Source organism: Semicossyphus pulcher, unplaced genomic scaffold (genome assembly GCF_022749685.1).
Source record: "Semicossyphus pulcher isolate SPU_LCO1_2020_fin unplaced genomic scaffold, fSemPul1.0.p SCAF_20, whole genome shotgun sequence".
In the NCBI taxonomy this organism is placed as follows: domain Eukaryota; kingdom Metazoa; phylum Chordata; class Actinopteri; order Labriformes; family Labridae; genus Semicossyphus; species Semicossyphus pulcher.
This window is the reverse complement of record NW_027211694.1, coordinates 17,867,070-17,886,228: the sequence shown is the minus strand read 5'-3', so window position 1 is coordinate 17,886,228 and position 19,159 is coordinate 17,867,070. Positions and strand designations below refer to the sequence as shown.

The 19,159-nt window shown below is 41.2% G+C and overlaps 2 protein-coding genes across 2 annotated transcripts in view; one reads left to right on the top strand and one right to left on the bottom strand.

Annotated features, from left to right (window-relative positions):
• Positions 1-19,159, bottom strand: part of syn3 (synapsin III) — a 127,642-nt gene that overhangs the window by 48,842 nt on the left and 59,641 nt on the right. The window lies entirely within an intron of this gene.
• LOC138599233 (metalloproteinase inhibitor 3) lies at positions 1,193-19,101 on the top strand. Its single transcript, XM_069670762.1, has 5 exons — positions 1,193-1,474; positions 10,574-10,656; positions 12,462-12,573; positions 14,419-14,540; positions 16,627-19,101. The coding sequence occupies exons 1-5, from the start codon at positions 1,345-1,347 to the stop codon at positions 16,822-16,824; spliced, it is 645 nt and encodes a 214-aa protein (XP_069526863.1). The 5' UTR covers positions 1,193-1,344; the 3' UTR covers positions 16,825-19,101.

Here is a 19,159-nt window from a genome sequence, read left to right as displayed (position 1 = left end):
ATTGGCTAATTTGGCTGATGGTGCCTCAGTGAATCAATTTCAAAGTTAAATTGGACTAAATTATGCTGTGAGTGCTAACTGCGAGGTCAGAGAGGCAGCCATAGATTGAACTGATATGTGTGGAACTGTAAAAGAAAAGTGGAGCCGAATTCTTTTGTCTTCACAGCTTTTGTTTTGTCTCTGATAGCTGCTACAGGCTGAAGGAATCTGGATGCAACCTGTATCCAATATAGTGTAAGTATTACTAATAAAGGGGGCGTCAGCAGGAGGGTGGGCAGGATGACTAAGTGAGACTCTGTTAGTGAGTCTGGGTGAGAAGTGGGAAAAAAATAATGCTGTTAACAAAATAACAGCAGCCAATCGTGTATTTTTTTTCCCTAGATACAAGAAAGGACATGTTTCCAGGGTTGTTATTCAATACATAAATCCTTTTTTTCAAGTTTCCATCACTTTAAAATTACAGCCAAACTTATGTCACATTTAATTTGTTTTATATGACAGTAAGTTGTATACCTCTGGGTTTTGGACTGTTTCTTAAACAGTACTTATAATCTGAAAACATAATCTTGGGCTTGAGGTGCCTAAATATGGAAAATAATCAGCAATTATTCCTTAATGAAAAAGTATAGGTTGCAACACTAAAATAACAAAAAATATAATAAACTGTATATTTCTATAAGACGATGAGAAACAGATCGATTTTAAGGAAATTTCAAGCCAATCATCACCAATCAATTATCAATGTATATCAATATAATTACATCTATCTACATACAGTTTAAGCACCTTACATGGCATTAATATGGAATGAATATTGATAGTATGCCTATCAATACCTTAATGTGTTTTGTTTTCCTACGCATCATTGTTCTTTCTCTCACTTTATAGGAAAATTAGACTAAATATGCATACAATTCATTTTGTCCTTTGAAACATAGGCTACACTATACACATATACTATAAACATATAAACATATACCTATACTGAATCACTATTTTTTTCATTTGTCTGGGCAGTTAAAACGAAGCAGGATAAAGTTCCAGTATGTCATCGTGTCTGTCATTCCTAACGGCATCACCGGCCGCTGATTGGCCGCCCCGCCCGCGAGCTGAGGTGGCGATGGGGCGTGAACGCCTCTCCGGCGCGCTATATGTACGGCTGTGCGCCGCTCCGGGATCAGGGAGAACGCTCGAGCGAAGAGAGAAGCACCAGCGCGACAACAAGCAGAGCAGATACTTGGACATTACACACAGCCTACTACTACCACTACTACAGCAGCGCATCCAGACGGACTCCATACCGTTTATTCCAGCAGCAGAGAGGAGCGGGAAAAGTTTGGAGAAATGCAGTCAGTGTACCAGCACCTGATCAGCCTGCTGTTTGTCTTCAGCAGCCTGCAGGTTAACCAGCTGACGGAGGGCTGCTCGTGCGCTCTCACGCACCCGCAAGACGCCTTCTGTAACTCCGACATAGGTGAGTAACGGATTATGTCGACCTTTTAACGACGATATGGTGTTTTTTCCAGACTGTAGATGTTGTCAATATCTGTCAGTCAAGGCAGTCATCCGTTCAGTAAAGCTTCCAGTCAGCTAAATCTCTCTTTTGAGTGTTTAGACAACACAACAAGTTGCATTTACGGTCTATGGTGACATTTTTCATCAACTAATTTCACTTTTTAAACTATATTTTCTACACCAGAAATACTACTTCTGCTTGTGTCATTCTCAGAATACTATTTGAATGTATTTTGACTCTGTCCAGCATATGACATCCAAGTTTTTTTGTTTTATTTTGAAATTTAAACCTAGTCTAATAACATAGTCTGTAGTTTTTTTTGTCATTAAAGAACACCAGTGATACTTCTCTAATAATGGCTGTCAAACTAAGTCAAAATTTCCTTTTTTTCATCCCCTAAGTGACCCAAATTGATTTTATTTTGATATTATAATTTATTTCCTGCTTCCTTTCAAGCCACAGGTGTGTTTTTGTGGCTCAGTGGTAAAGTATGACTTGTGTAAAGTGACACCAGTTGATAATAGGATCCACAGTCGGCTTAGATGTTTCATATCATGCTTATTTATCTGCACACTGGTATTTCTCTGTCAGACAGCCACCCAGTTGTAACTCAGATATGTCTGGCCTCTGCTTCATAAACACAGGACATTGAAGGTGGTTTACATTGCTTGTTTTACTGCCAGGTTATGCTTTCTCTGACTCTGCAGAATAATATGAACTCAGCATCTGACTTAGGTTGGAATTCCAGTCCAACCTGGCCTCTGTTTTTAGAAAACACTTGTAAAGACTCTGGGATTATCTGACCTGCTCTGTAGGGTGTTTTTGGGTCGAGAGTCACAGGCTGTTTTGGAGTTGAAATGTTTCAAATGGGACGGACTGTGTGTGGGGGGACTTGAGTTTATTTGATTGATAACCTGTCACTTAAAGCCACCCACATAAATTCACTATTACAGCCGACACTCTGTTCTGGTGCAGCTGATATTTTGCTTCATTTTCATTTGACCCAAAAATGTGAACCATCATAAGGCTCTCTAAAACCCTGACACATAAACGTACAATAATCTCTCAGTCTAAACTGAGCACACACACAAACACGCACGCACACTGCAGCCATGTGTTCGCCCTAATGCCTGCTGAGGACTAACACGTTGCAAGGGAAGTCCTAGTTTCTGCAGCACCGCCCCCTTTACACACTCAGATGTCACTTTTAATTATGTTGCACTTACTACTGGTCAGCAGTAGAGGCCAATAAAGGAAGATCTTATTGATGCTACGTCACAGTTAAATTAAAGCTCCTGTGAGGAGTTTTTCGCTGGTTATGAAACAGACTGAAATTAATTCTGATTACTCTATATGACATAAAAAAGCAAACCAGACCTTCAGCGACAAAATTGATTATTTCTATATAGTTTTTTTTAATGCCTGAAACTGCTGGCGGGGGGTAGGTGTCAGACTGCACGCTGCCTTTGTTTACATTTTCCAGAGTAAACATTTAAAGAGAGTGATACATATGACTGTTAGAGAAAGCAGGATGAGATTTTTTGTTAAAAACCACCACTTAAGCATGTACAGGACAAAATCAGCTAAGAGGTACAGCTTTGTCCCTAGGGGGCGCCAAAATCAACACAAACCGAAAGTTCCTCACAGGAGCTTTAAACACATTAATCTCCTTGAAGATCACATTAAGCAATATTGTGTCGTTACAGGTAGATGTACATATACTTTTTCAATTTCAATGCCAACATAAAGTTAATACCACTCATGTCTTCAAGCTAAATATAAAGCTAAAGCTAAGCTAGGCTACAATAATCCAGGCAATCTAGCTTTTACTCTAGTTTTGGTTGTAATGGTAGGCTGTGTTTGTTACAGATCCAGTCTGGCTGTTACTTCTGTTTCCAATCTTTATGCTAAGCTAAGCTAACTAGCTGCTAACTTATTTCAACATACTACCATGAGAGTGGGATCAATATTTTAGACTAACTCTCGACACAATCAACAAGACACTAAGGAATTTTCACAAAACTGTTATATGCTACATTAATTATGAAGTCATACTAAAAACAAATATAAAACCATTAATAACCAAAGGGACAACATCTGATGAGTCAAACATTCCTCTTCTCTTTAACTGATTTCCTATCGATTCACACATTTAAATTGTTCCACCTCAAGAAAAAAATCACATTAAGTTCATTATTTGCCTTTAAAACGCTGCTCTTTAGCAGTGTGCCATTTACTAAATACATCATTACTGCACTAAAAGGCTTTCCTTTTCTTCTCCAAATTCTCCTCCAAATGCAGCCAAGAAAATTAGGAATCTTTGTCCAAATTCGGTGGATTCAACCAGTGTATTTCTTGTAGGCGTGTAGGCACTTCTTTTAGTTCTGACGTGGGTGGGAACTGACACTGATGTTCTGGTGAATCCTTTGTAAAGTCTTTCAGAGAGAGGAAATGCAGGTTAGTCCAGAAGCTTCTGAGCTCCTCAACTTTATAAGAGGAACACTGTGAAATAGGGCACACATATTTGTAACTCTCTCTCTTGCTCTTTGGTAAACTTTGACCAGCGGGCCTGTGGGAGCGTCTTCAGCCAAGTGACCTGGTTGGAGTGAGCGAAAATGCCGCCTCCAAAAACACTCATGCCATGCCTTTCACAGTCCTTCAGATCTTCAGATAGCTCATGGTGTTGGCACCCGCTGAGACTCGCCTGTGTAGAATGTGGGACTGACTTCAATGGGCGCAGTGATCAGTGGTGAGCCCCACAAATCCCATTTCCAAGGTCCCAGCTTAGCTCGACGTGTGCTTAGAATACTTGCAGTCCTTCTTATACTTGGCTCCTTTGAGGGAAACACTTCTGGAACACCAGTTGGATGCAGAGTACAAGGGTCAGAGCTCGTAACATAAACTAATCTGGGTCAAATTGACTTGCATGCATGCTCAAAGTTAGAATTGGACTTCTTGTATTGGATATTACAAACGCCAGACTTTCAAGACGTGTTTAGGAAGCCTAAATGCGTTAAAGTGATTCATCTTTAGCTTCAATGTATACCCAAAACTACAGGTCTACATTCCAATCTTTTGAAACCTAACAGTATTTGGCACTTGTTGCATCAGTTTAGAGATCAAATACACAATGTGATCCTCCAATCCCAGCTCAGTCTTTAATTTGACGTCGAGTTCTATCACCTCAAACTAAAAGCTGCACTTCTGCTCGTGCCAAAAAGCCTGGTTAAAACAAAGAGACGTGGAAAAACAAAAAAAGCAGGGGGTTGAAATGGTGAAGCCACGAGGGAGAAACCCTGTAATTCTCACCGTCGACATCAAAGGAGACAGGCCTGGATCGTCCTGATGTAAGACTTGTAGTTGAGTTCAAAGCGTTTTGCTCTTGTTTTCTTGGCCCTGACCCATAATCACCCGCAGGCGCTCCACTGGATGAATCACAATGAGGTTAAAGGGTTGGAAATTGGATTATTGGAGTCGTGTGTATTTATTTGAGAAATATAAGTTGAATTATGAAGCTGCTCTCAGAACAGATGGCTGTAGTTTCTGGTTAAGTTGAGTCTGGCTTTGCCTCCATTTTCATGGTGGTATGTTAGAGAGATCTGGATTGCATTGTTAACTTTCCTGGCTATAATTTGAATACTGATTAAATTAAATTATTGCGGCTCATATTTGGAGAACTTCCCCCACAGTGCATTTGGCTGGCTTAACTCTGTTCTGATCTGGTTGGAGAGGCATCCAGTCAGTTCCCCCCTGCTCACATACCTGGGCAACAGGCAATGACCTGGCTGCTTTCTCTTACAGAGACCTAGTTGGCTGCTATTAGAAAGCGGCGTTAAAGCAGCGCATTCAGCAGCGGGAATGAGCAGCACTTGTTTTCCCAAAGCCCTCAGAAAGCAAGATTAGAGGCCCGGCAGTAAACTTTGACCCTGAGATTTAATATCGCACCGTTACGACGCTAGTTCCCAAGCGCTCGGGGTGACAGGAGCAAACCTTTTCATGCTTCCAGCGTGAACCAGGTCAGTAGCTGAGGATTAGCGTGATGTGTGTGTTTGCTCGGTTTGGGATTGAGGATCAGGCTATTGAGGGAAACGGATCCCGCCCTGCTCTGGGTATTTGCTATTTTGCTTTGAGCGATGCAGGGCGCTCCTGGTACCAGTACATCCTTATCTACTAATGAGCTATGTAGCGCTTGGTTTAATTACTACTCCCTCTGTCATCTTTCCCCCTGCCTCCTTCAACAGGTGACAGATGAAAACCTGAGCGAAGCCAGAACTCCCTGTTATGAGAAGCATTATGTAAGCTTGGATCAAATATCCGTAGTATTCCCAAAAGAAAGCTAAAATACGACGAGATGTCAGAGGTTGTGGATTCCCTACAAGCCTGGGATGTTCGTCCATTGAGCCAGACGTATCAAATATCCACTCCATCCCTCTTGTCTCTCATGACCAAACAGCCCATAAGAGGTTCAGTGTTGTAAACAGGAGGCCAGCTTGGGGGTGATCGACATCAGCCTAGCATACAATCATGACTATTTGACCACAAACCGTTTAATCATCATGAGTTTGGCTTCAAAAAGGCTGCATTGAGTAATTTGACATTTATCAACCTTGCAAACATTGTCATAACATCAACTTGTCACCAAAATGTCAGCCTGATCTCTGGTAGCTTGTAACTGTCAAAATAAAAGTGCAATTAAACAACAATTATGTAACCATCTACCCAAAAAGGCTAAAAAGGCAGCAGCAGGAAAGAGACGCAGCAAAGAGAGTGAACGACAAAGTTATAAAGAGATATGAAAAGCAGGCACCAGCGTAGCAAGGACACACAGATAACACAAGGCCAACTGTCAAGTGTTGGTTGCGGCTCTGTTCCAGCGCACTCAAAGATACTCACTAATTTGGAGCCAAGGCTTCATTGTGAAGGAAGCTTCGTAAAAGACAGCAATTTTAGCATCTAGACAAGTGGTGTTTTTGAGGTCAGCTAGCCTGACATTATAATTTAAATGGCTAGTTGGTTGAAGATTCCCATGCCTCAATCCAACAGAAGCATCTGGGAGAAACGACATTTGTCGCCTTGAGGAAAAAAACGAATATATGAATATTTTTGGACAGTGAAGTTGAAATGTGCTGCTTTAAATGCTTTTAACTCTCAAGGCAAAATCAATACTAAGCTTATGTGACATGTAGCTTGTAGTGCTAATTATTATGTAGCTAAGGTTAGCTAACAGATATAAATGTAACTCGAATAGTTTGACTGTTACACTACAAAATGTTCATCAAATGTTACAGTACATTTAAATCCAACCAAATGTAAAGGTAGGTTGGTAGAACATTATGCCTAATACAAGATTTCTGTGTAATCGACACCTCCCTATTGTTACACAAACAGACCGCCGTAGTTCTAGTTAGTAATAGAAAAAGGAATTCATACTTCATTGGCTGCCTTTGCTTTTTGCCAGCCACTGAGTGGACGTAACGAGCTGTATGCTCCAGCGTTTCACCGGATACAGTTTCAGTGTTTATTTTTGAGCGTGGTAGTGTGTCGTCCTGAGAATTCCTCTTCCTCCCACTCGCCTCCTCACACTTGGACCACTTTCTGCATACTAAATTCACCGTCAACCGCCCAGTGCCTCGCTTTCTCCCTCTCTCTCCCTCACACACAAATGAGTAACCTTATTCCCGTCATGCCTGCAGTTTGCCACACCGTACGTAGGCTGAAATAAATGTTTCACCAAATTACATGCTCACCTTAAGATTTAGCATTTGCATTCATGCTTGTGTAATCTCCTGCTTAAGGCGAGAGATACAGAGTGAAAATGGATTCACTCCTTTTTTCTTCTCTGTCAGACCCTGGTTACCTCTCTTATCACCAAAAGCCTCCCACTCTTAAAATGTGTGTCAGATCCTCTGCAGAAGATGAATACTCGTGCGTCACAGAGCTGGGCTGTAGTTCCTCATGTTTAGCAAAGTAAGAGGGAGAGGGACTCTTACATCACAGTATAAAGTATCTAATATCCACTCAACCATATTAACTAGAAGTTATTAACCAAATCATTTCACCCCAGTGCGTCAAACCTGTCAAGGTGATTTTAGACAATCAATGCTTGCCTCTAGTGTTTTCAATGTCAACACATTGGTAAATAAATGTGGCTCTTTGGCGCAACATTAACAGTTTATGATGGCTCACTTTTCAACTTGTTGCAGCCTATCAGCTACTGGGATTTGCGTTCGGCTTCGAAGTGTGAATATCCTGTTCGGTACAGAAAACATTTATAATACTAGTTAGCAAAAGTTGCTATGTTTTCGCATCATATTGCTAACAATTTCCTCATTATTGCTCTATAGTTAGTTTTACTTATCTGTGTGATAAGATGATGCTCAGTGGACAGCAGGAGCCTGTGTTGCTGGTTGTTGATTTGAGGTAACTGAAAGCCACAGTGGCCGAGATGCGCGCTCCCGATTAGAGAACATGACTGTCGGGCAGCAGCTGTGCTGCCAACTGCTTGCTGTTTAAAAGCAGTTTTAGCTAGTTTAGCTAATTTATCACTAAAGTGTGAACGGAAGTTAAAATCATTTTGCGCAATGAAACCATTTTGTATATCCTTTGTGACTTATTTGATTAAAATAATACAAAAACACATAAAGAGACTTAGCAGGTGTTGAGTTAGCATGAAAATGCTATAGTACTATCAAGTGGGAATCAAACGCCAGGCTAGCTAGCTTACACTTCCCCAGTGGAGGCTGTTTAAGCCAGCTAGCTAGCTTATACTTTTTGGAGGGAAACCAAACTTCACAGCACAAAAGAATCCTGCCAAATATTGAATGATGTAATTGGACACATAGCTTAAATCGCTAATTTAAGCCTTTACAATATGAAAGTCTCAGGTAGAAATTGACAGCATGAAGAAATTAAAAACTTTGCGCAATGGCTGCAATTTCATTATGTTATCGAGTTAAAATTTTAATTCGACTTAGGATATTTAGATTAATTTGATCTAAATCTATAAGTCTAAGTGTACAGCTGGTTTAAGTATAAGTGGAGCTATAAAGTGAGAATAAACTGAGGACTTTTATCCACACAATATCTCCATAGTTTCAGTCGAACCAGTGTGATGTGAGATCACATTATGAAACTGGGTTAAACAAACACTTGTAATGTACACTTGACGTGACCAGGCAGCCTCGCAATGGTACCTAAATACAAGTGCTGAATGGAGAGGAGGTCAAGGGGTCGCTGCAGGGGTATGACTCAAATCCTCTGTCTCCGGAGCAGCTGAGGCCCTTCACACATTCCTTCGGGTGATGGCACCATCACCGGCCAATTAGCGGCCGCCGTTCAACAAGAGGGGTCCTATCTGGATGTACTTCAGTAAAATCAGCTGACCCGTGGCCGTTCAGACATGAACATTTGTTTCTTAGGGGGGTTGGTTTCGAGGTCGGGACAGAGTAGGAAACTAGGTTTTGGGGTGACACCTAAAATAACGCCCGCAGTGTATATAACAGAGGCAAAAGTATCCTGTTATATCTGCACATTCCTCCATAAGTGAGCCCCGGTTCCTCTGTAATTGCAGCGGCAAACGTCTGTCAAAAAGCGTTTGGATACATTAAGCAGAGGTCCATCAGGCAATAGCATTCTTTGGTTGATTTGAAAAGAGTTGACAGATTAATGGATTGAATGTTCGACAGCAAGTTATTGTGAAAGGTCAGAAAGGGCAGGCAGGAGGTCGGTACATTACATTCACAACACCGAAAGGTCTGAGATGACGTGTATTTGCCTCGCTTTGATTTATTGTGAAGCTGTCAGTGAGTCATACAACACAATGCTGGCAGGTGGAAAAAACTCAGCTATAAGATCTGCAGTTACTTTGAATGCAGTTTGAAAGATTTTATGAGGTTAACTTTTGTGCTTGGATAGGAAACTATAATTTATATTTCCCATCTTCATTGATGATCAGAACCATTCCTCAAAACACCAAATTCAATTTATATGAACCCAACAGAGTGCACTATAATTCTGTTTGTAAGCTGCTGGATGACCACATCCCTTTGACTTGTTCATACTGGCTCCATCAAGATCTCTTGGGTTGTTTAAATAAAGCCTCGGTTCACATTGGGGTCTTAATGTCCAAAATATATTTGCGGTTACCACTTTTGGGTGGCCATGCTGTAACTGCTTCCTGTTTAAGTTTTATTTTTATACCCGTCTCAATTTGCCTGGAAAGAGGACAGCTAGACAAACACAGACCGAACAGAAGATGCCACATGCCTTAGACTTCCCTTTTTTTTCCTTTCTGGGGAATGTGAGCCCCAGAAGAATGTGTTAAGGAAATTCCAGCGGGAGAAGATAACAAACTTGGCCAGTGTTAGTTGTGTCTGCAGTCGATCGAATGTGGGCAGCAGGTGAACTTCACAGAGGACTGACTGCTTATGCAGGCCTCCCTGGCCTTTTACAATAAGCCCCCTTACTCTAACACGAGTGAAAGCAAACAAATCAAAGCCGCAGACAAGCATTTTCACCTTGCAGACGTTTACATGAGGGTCCGACACGCTGATAAGATCTTCTCAAGCCTTGATCCTGATAGAGAAGGAAACCTGTTTAAACAGAGGAAACCCAAACTCAACCAGCAGAAAGCTGATTGGAGTCGCGTATAGTCTACAAAAGCGGAGGTGATATTTCCTTGGTTCCATCTTGATATGAGCAGTCATCCAAAAAATCAGGATCCCTGGCAGTAAGAATGAAGCCTTGATACATGCATGAGGCCCTTTTTCCTCTAATTTCTGTATCAAACTCAGAAGTCCCTGTAGTGTTTTTTTCACATTGGCCTCCCTTGGCAAACAGCAGCAATGCAGAAAATCGGATAAACGGATTAACTGTGGTGCCAACCTCGTCCTGAAATGGTATTTATAATGGCTTTCCTAATGCCTCACACTGGCCGAGGCAGGGTGTTATTTGATGGATTGGAGAGGAAAGCTCAAAGTAATATGTTGGAGGATGGAATGTGACAGGTTTTTCTGATCTGTTCAAAGTCACTGACCAGACCGTCTCTTCTCTTCACAGTGATTCGAGCTAAAGTGGTCGGCAAGAAGCTCCTGAGAGATGGGCCTTTTGGAACGATGCGCTACACGGTCAAGCAAACGAAGGTACGAAGATAAATCCTCGACTGATTTGCTGTTGAGCAAGACACCGAATATGTTTGAGCATTTAATAGTTGGGACATTTTCACAAACACACTTACTATCAGACGTCTGTGAGCTAAAAATGAAGCTAGAGCCAGTATGGTTAGCCTAGCTTAGCATTAAGCCTGGAAGGAAGCGGCAAAGACAGACAGCTTGCCTGGCTTTGTTCAAAGTTACCCATCATCCATTTGCTTATCACATTACACAAACAAGATTTAATTTAATTAGCAGTTTATATGTGTCATAAGCTTTGGACAAAGCCATGCTAGCAGTCTTTATGATAAGCTAAGCAAACCGTATTGGCTCTAGCTTTATATTTAGCTCACAGAGGTGAGACGGCTCGCTGATGTGGGTGTGTCTTAAATCTTTCAATGATCTAAAGGGTGTGGAACAAGTTATCTTTTGGATGCCGTGTTGTTTTTATGCTATGCTCTGTCAAGCGCCGAGGGTCAAACGGTTTCATTGAATACATATGGGGTTTAAGGTTAATTACAGTTCAAGAATAAATAGAGAACAACCCTGCTATAATTGGTTAAATGACCATGCTTGTCTATTAGATGTTCACTTGAATAGCAGAACGCTTAATTGGACATAGTGGAATAATTGGTAAGGTTGCAAGGCCAGCCTTAATTAACTCTGTGGTAATAAATTCTCTTATGTAAATAACCCATTATTTGATTGTCGCCACTGAACTATCGCCCCTAAAGTAAGTGTTAATTACAGAAAAAAGGAAATCTTAAACATCTTTATTCCATTTAAGAACACTCTTTGATCTCCTCTCTAAGAGCACACGCACATTCAATTCCAAAAACTGGATTGTGAAGGAACTCTTTAGCTATAAGGCCGCCTCTCCGCCCCCTCAGCTGCTGTGTGAAAGCTGAAAAGCAGTTTGGAATACTTATTCTGAAAGCCCGTTATTCACTTCCTTTATATTCTTACATAACGCTGCATATTTCTGACAGATGCTGACATCGGCCTGCTGCTCAGACAGGAGCCAGGCCGGAGGATTAACGGGCTTACAGGCGTTTCAGCTCAACCAAACTTCTCACTCAGAGTGTAAACATTTCAACAGAGTCATGCGCTGCTTCAGTACAATCCCAGTTTGTACAAAAGCATTAAGTGGCCTCCTGTTAGAGAAACACACCAATCATCACTGTAAGGATTATCCCCAGGAATTAGATGTGACCCTTGCACCTCTTGGTGTTATGTATTTGTATTACAGTCTGCTGGTTCATGCTGCAAAAAAGGCTTTTCCTTGAGAGCTGTAATAGAATACAATTCCCTCCAAATTTAAACAAGTCCTATGAGACCTGTTGCTTTCCCAAAACTCCACAGTTTCAGGCTTAAGTAACAGTTTGTTCTGCTTTTCTGGAAGCTTCACGTCTAAACAGGGATTTCCTGTTGTTCCCAGACAAATAAATTACACTGAAGAAAACAGTTCTCAGGGCAAACACTGTTTGCTCTGCATGCCTGAGCTGAATAGAAGGAGCTGAGGTCCGTGGTTTAGCAGCGACCTTGCCAAAACGGCATCAAAGTGAAAGCGTATTACACAACGTAATTATGTTAACTATGATTTAGTTAAAGGCCGCTCCTAATACTTCTTCTCCCGGGAGGCAGTCTTTACGGAATGTCATCTGATAAAGCAGCGTGCTGTTTTCATTCCTGATTATTTATGTGAGGGGGTGAAGTCAGGGGTGGCAGTGCCAGGATTGCAGCATTGCGCTTTTTATACAGATTTTAACTGAATCATTTTCTTTCATGAATTGCAGATGTACAAAGGATTCAACAAAGTCCAGCACGTGCAGCACATTTACACAGACGCCTCAGAGAGTCTGTGCGGCGTCAAGTTTGACATCAACAAGTACCAGTACCTGATCACAGGTAAGCCGACTGACCATGTATTTTATTTACACATAGGCTACTGATGCTAATAAACACTTGTTGTGTTTGCTAGCATTGCAAGCTTGTGTATCCTAAAGTACCCTCTCACTCCCCTTCTCTCCAAGGACTTTATCCTGTGACACAGACTTTCCTCCTATTTATAACCTTCCACTTGCCACTGTGCAAGCAGGCAAAGCAGGGGCCCTTTTTTTCTGCGTTACTTATTTCACGCAACCTCAACGTCCAGAAACGGCAGAAGCCAGTTTTCTGTCTCACAGCTGGTAATTAGCAGCTAGCAGGAAGCGACTGGTGTTTTCCAGCAGAAGCTTTTTATGAGTTGCTATTTCCAACAGAGGTGCAGTTTACTTTGGACCCTGCTGTGCTTGGCGCATATAACTGTCGCTAAGTCCCGACCTGTAAATACTGTCACTACACGCCACAGTGCAAGTGAATGAGCCGGCGTTGCCCGGCTGCGACGGCTATGTTTACCCAGTCAGAGTGCGAGTGACATCACTGACGTCTTTCGCTGCTCTCAGGCCGTCTATAATAAGTCGTGCATATGATCAAGACACATTGCATTACACGCAACTTGAACGCACAAGGGCCTGTGAGGCGAGCTGCCTGGCTCTCCTTTGATCAAGCTTTGAGTGCTTCAGCCCTGATCAGTATTTTAGGAGCATGTCACACACTCAACACCATGTAATAAGCCTGCAAGTGACTCCAGTAATCCCAGTGCGGCGATGCACGCCGAGCAGGAGGTTCAAGAGGGTCGAAGAAGCACATATTTGTGAGCTGTCAAATTCCTGCGTGGTGACAACACGGTGAAGGAGACATATGGTGACAAATCATGACGTTCCTGGGAGCTCGCAGGCCGCAGCAGCGCACCTGTCTCAGGAGTCAGAGAGCCACAAACCGTCCAGCCCTAAAAATAATCATCTGTTAACCTTTGGATATTTTTAAATAGGGGTGTTGGTTTAATATGGGCTTACTGTACGGGATTGTCTTTCCTTAGATAAACAGGCTGGATTGCTCGAGCAGATTGTTTATATTATCCCATGTTACATACGGAGGATTATGAAATTAGGCAAATTACAAAATAGCATTCATTGCTTCATGGATGAGGAATAAGAAAAAATTAATTCCCCAGAGTAATGTAACCGCTATACAATGCCGACATTGATTGAATGAATGCCAGTGAGATTAGGGTTAGTAAAGTTATTTGCATTCTTTAAAGGGCCAGTTCGCCGATTTTCAACCTCAGTCCTATCGTGCTGTTATGGGGAGCTAATCCATTATGGTAGGGAAAAAAAGTAATTTCGCTCTATGCCTTTGGATGACGCTATACGCTTCTCCAGTGGGCCCTGGAAGACCTCCACCAGACTCCGTAAAATGCGATCAATATCTCCACTATTGGATAGATTTCGCTGAAATGTTCCCATCAGGATGAGCAGCTTTGATGAACCTTAACTTGGCCTCTTGCACCTGCAAATTTACATGACATTCCCATCACTCAGCTGTACTTTGTGTTTAGTGCTTATAAGCAGCGTTAACATGCTAACTCCTTAAGCTAAAATGTTGAAGGAGGTAAGGATTATACCTGCTTAACAGATGCATGTTAGCATTGTTATTGTAAGCCTGTTATCTAGCATTTAGCCCAAAGCAACACTGCAAGCTCCCCCTTTTAATGCCAAGAATTTGCTTTAAAAAAAAGCCTTTTACAGTTGTCTATACTTGTGTCTGATAAAAGTGAGAATCAATGCGAACAGTCTCTGAACAATCAAAAGTAATTAAAGCTTATTGTGTTCAACTTTTTACTCAATTTGTTGACCAATTTTTCTTCCTCAGGCCGAGTGTACGATGGCAAGGTCTACACAGGACTGTGCAACTTCAACGAGCGGTGGGAGCGCCTCTCATTGGCCCAGAAAAAAGGCATCAACCATCGCTACCAGCTGGGCTGCAACTGCAGGGTGAGTGGAAACCAGCAAGCTCCTTCCAGCAAGGACAAGATTTTTGCCGAGTGACCGCTAATGTAAAGTCAAGTAGAGTGTTTATTAATAATAATAGAAGTGCCTTTTTGTGTCAGGGTCAAGGGTCAAACCAATTCAGGCTCATTAATGCTTCTTTCAAGTAAGAATCAGACATAAACTTAAATGACCTCCATGGTTACATGGCTGGTGTTGCATATGATTGAGACGAAGTTATGAGCCCACTTTCCACTATGATACAACATGGATGTTCCTCGGAGACAGAAATACGGAGAAAACAAGTTTTACCACTATGACTGGGAGTTAAGTAACAGCTCTGGAATCGGCTCAAGTCTCCATTCCAAGTTTTCTGTATCTGAAACATGTAGCCTGCCGCTGTGCAGCTGCTGACCCGCCTCGTAAACGTCCTACTGTACAACAGTGTCCTGGACATCTGCTAACACCATCGGCCCCTATCAGTATAAGTGGATTAGCAGAGAGACCTATTTGTTCCCAGTGCAGGCCTGCGCCTGTAAACTGTGTTCACTGTGTAGATGGCAGCAGCCCAGAGGCATCCAGAGAAGGCCATCGATCAACTGAGGCTTCAGTGTGAGAGTCAGTAAGCACAGGCAGGCGTAAACATCATCACACTTATTAAAGGCACTCCTCCGTCCTCCGCATTCCTTAACAGATGATGATTTACTTCACAGGAAGCGTGTCGTACGGGTTAGAAAATTATTCTCCACACACCATTAAAACTACTCAAGCCAGGAAGTTATGTCGAACGTCTCTGAACCGTGGAGGACTGACTCTCCAGGCTTGAACAACAAAAACATCAAAAATGGGAAGTGTGCCCTTTAACTTGCTGATTGAATTTACTGGCTCATTCAGATCCAGATAAGTGCAGCTCCATGCGGCTGATGACTCCGTTTTGCTGTCGCTAAACACAGCGTTTCCATTCCTCACCTCTCGGAGTAGCTATGTGAATCTTCCTGTTAATTCATGCTGTGTTCATCCGTGAAGCTGCGTGTTTTTTGTGTGTGAGCACCTGGAGATGTGACGCATGAAAGAGGCACAGTAAAAAAGTAATCAAACCATTGAGAAGTATCAAAAACAACATTGCTTCAGGAAGATGGCTGACGTTCTTTTAACATTCCAACGCACAAAGAATACAAAGCCAGCAGACGCTTCCTGGTTTCGCACTCAGACGAGGCGAAAAGGCAGCTATTTCAATAACTATTTATCTGCTGCAGTTAATGTTTGAAAGCAGCAGAGCCAAAATGAGACAGTTTAACCAAGTGTTACATTTTTATATATACCAAATCATATCCTCACTTCCTTTCCTTGATGATTCAAGCTTATAGCTCATTAAGCTAATTGTACTTTGACCTTTGACTTTGGATTTACTGTCGTTAAAGTTGAATGTTACTAAAAATTACAGTTAGCTTCAGTAGAAAAACAAGCCCAGTTTATCATTTAGCATCAGAATGTGAATGCCATTCAGTTTTGAAATATACTTATTAGCTTTCTTGGCAAAATTTAGGCAAATAGATCAATGCTACCCTCACATTAGTATGCTAAATTTTAAGCTAGTTGCAGTAGACTGCTAGCTTACTTTAGCTTAGAGTTTGTTAGCAAGCTGAATAGGTTAGCTTGGCTCTATCTGGCATTTAAAATATCCACTTACCAGGTCACTTATTAACACATTGAACAGACAAGATTCAACCTCCATCATTTTGTGGGTTAGAAGTTTTTTGAAAGAACTTGCATACTGTTTCTCTATGTTTCCATTTACATGCTAGCTGAGCTAATAGCCTAGCTAGCTCTAGCTATATATTTAGTGTACAGACATAAGAGGGGTGTCAATTTTCCTACAAAACACAAACTTTTATTCCAAAATATTTTAACTGTTCTTTGAAAGTTACCTGACTTTAATATGTACTTATTATTGGTATTATAATAGGCTATATTACACTACGACGGGAAAGAAAATATACAACTATTTAACTAAACAAACTAGTTTTTTCCAGTACCCTGTTTTGTTTCTTGATTCATGGCTACATCTTTAGTTTTGCTTCTGTCTCTGTAGATCAAGCCCTGCCACTACCTGCCATGCTTTGTGACCTCAAAGAACGAGTGCCTATGGACGGACATGCTGTCCCACTTCGGCTATCCCGGCTACCAGTCCAGGCACTACGCCTGCATCCAGCAGAAGGAAGGCTACTGCAGCTGGTACCGGGGCATGACCGCACGCGACAAAACCACCATCAACGCCACCGACCCCTGAACCCCAACGCCCGCTGAACAAAATCCACTGCCGCCTCCCTGAATCCGTCCCATCCCTTTCACTTCTAGAGTACTACAGGACTCTTTAAGCTCACTGGCCTGGGTGACAGCCTCTTTTAAAGGGTGGAAAAGAGATAAAAACAAATCCATTACAGTGCCTGTTTCGTAGCACTTCTGGCAGAAAACAATACCTTTTTTTGTTGTGCAAAATTGCCCTTGTGAACTTTATTATCATTTTCTCATGCCAAGAATCAAACCATCCTGGAACCAAACTTCATCCTAAGGTTTAGGGTTCAGTGGTGACAAAGAGACATTTACAAGGCCAATAAGAATTCACTCCATATTTGTAATCTTAGACTAGCAGTGACCTGTACACAATCAAACATATCAAGTCTCTCTGGGGTTAATTAGCGACCAGTAGTTAGCATACCGCTAAACTTGTACTATTAGCTGTATTTGTACAGTCTTTCTTTTAAAAAAGAAACTACTTTCGCAGGACAATTTCAAAACAGTACAACCACATATTGTCACTAAATTGGAGATTTAAAGGTGCGACTGAACTGCACTTAGACTAGCATTAGACTCAGTTCTGCACATTAGCAATAAAGAACTTTTCAACAATACAGATCAAGTGCCAATGTGAGGTTTAATCTCTAAGTCATACCTCTTGTATTGGCTAAAAAACCCTTTTGAAAATGGTATTGTTTTACAGTGAAGTATACATTGATTATGTTCAGTTTCTACTGTAACATGTGTCTTTATGAATGGTAGTATCTCTGCTTACCTGAATGTTTGCAATGTAACTCATTTTGCAGTTATATCACAAACAACGCCCTCTCGAATGAGCACTGATGAATATCAGAGAATTGCTAAATTATATCTGTCTTACAGTGCCAACGCAGGGAAGAGCTCACTTCTTGCAGAGATGGTTTTATTTTATTTTTTTGCTGTATATAACATAAGCTACAGAAATGAACTATCAACTCTGCTGAAACCTCTGTAATACATTTATTTATATGTTTATTGGAATACACAGTAACCATGTGGTATATCTGCAAAAAAAGAAAATATATATATAATAGCCGGTAAAACTACATTGTGACAACCATCACAGCCTGTGCAACCGTCCAGAATGAAGGACCAGCATATCCAATAGTATGGTACTTATGGTACTTTTTGGTTAGCTTGATCATATTAGTTCCCCTGGCTGGTACTCTTCACAGAAGACAAAGACAAGTATAAGCAGAGGTTTCAGACAATGAGATATTTTGTAAGTGTATATTCAATCTTTTTGTATTTAACTATTGCAAATGGACATTATAAATATATATATATGAAAGTAATAATATTGTCACTAAATTCATTCTTCTTCACCTGTTCCATCTAGGTTTTTTTGTTACTTTTCCCAGTGCCGTACCTTCAGTCCATTCCATTTCTAGACACAGATTTGCCTCAAAGGGAGAAACGACCCTTCATCACAGAAGCTAAAAGAATATTGTAGTGCTAACACAAGCTGCACTGATACAAACATTGGCTTAGACCAACTGTTTTTGTTTTTAAAAGTGCAGCTTGATTGGTACACCTCTTATATCTGTATGCTAAATATGAAGCTAAAGCTAACAGCCTGTTAGCGTAGCTTATAGTTGCATAAAGACAGAAAACGGCTAACTTGGTCCTGCTGATAAGTAAGCTTACTTATTATCAAGTTATATCTACTACGTTAAATACATACAAGCAGCATATTAAGCTAACGGCGTATTACGACGGAGCCAAGCTAGCTGCTTCCCGTCTTTATGCTAAGCTAAGCTAGCGATGTTGCAGCTTATTTAATATTTAATGTACAGACATCAGAAAAGGTACCTGAATCGTCATTATCTCCATTCCAAAATTACAGGTTGATATAATTTGGTTTTTGAGAGGTTACAAGAAAAGTTACTGAGCTTGAAGAGAAATTATTTTGTGTACAGTAGTTGAGGGTTTTTTTTGGTCTTTATCTGTGATGACAAGTCTCTTTCTCTGGCTGTGGCATTTCTGTGTCCATATTTCTGTGGTTCACGATCGTGTAAATATACTGTCTGCTTAACACAGAAACACTTGGTCAATATTGATCCTTAAGAAAAAAAAAAAGAAATCCAATCGAGGAAGCTGTGTACAGTCTGTGTGTAAACACTGATTCCTGACGTCTGTGGGGGGATGTTTCCTTGTGGGGGTTATAGAAATGTTTGACTTAATTTCTGTGTTTTATATTTTTATAATAAAGATTTAATGAAAAACGGGATACAGCATGTCATGGTGATTTCTTGTGTGTGTGAGTGTGCGTCTGTTCTCTGCGTTGT

What these genes read in the sequence shown, in the direction of transcription:
- LOC138599233 (XM_069670762.1), top strand. Translation starts at nt 1,345, where the DNA reads ATGCAGTCAGTGTACCAGCACCTGATCAGCCTGCTGTTTGTCTTCAGC. An exon ending in CTTCTGTAACTCCGACATAG is followed by an intron (nt 1,475 to 10,573) that starts GTGAGTAACGGA and finishes TTCTCTTCACAG; the next exon opens with TGATTCGAGCTAAAGTGGTC. An exon ending in AGCTGGGCTGCAACTGCAGG is followed by an intron (nt 14,541 to 16,626) that starts GTGAGTGGAAAC and finishes CTGTCTCTGTAG; the next exon opens with ATCAAGCCCTGCCACTACCT.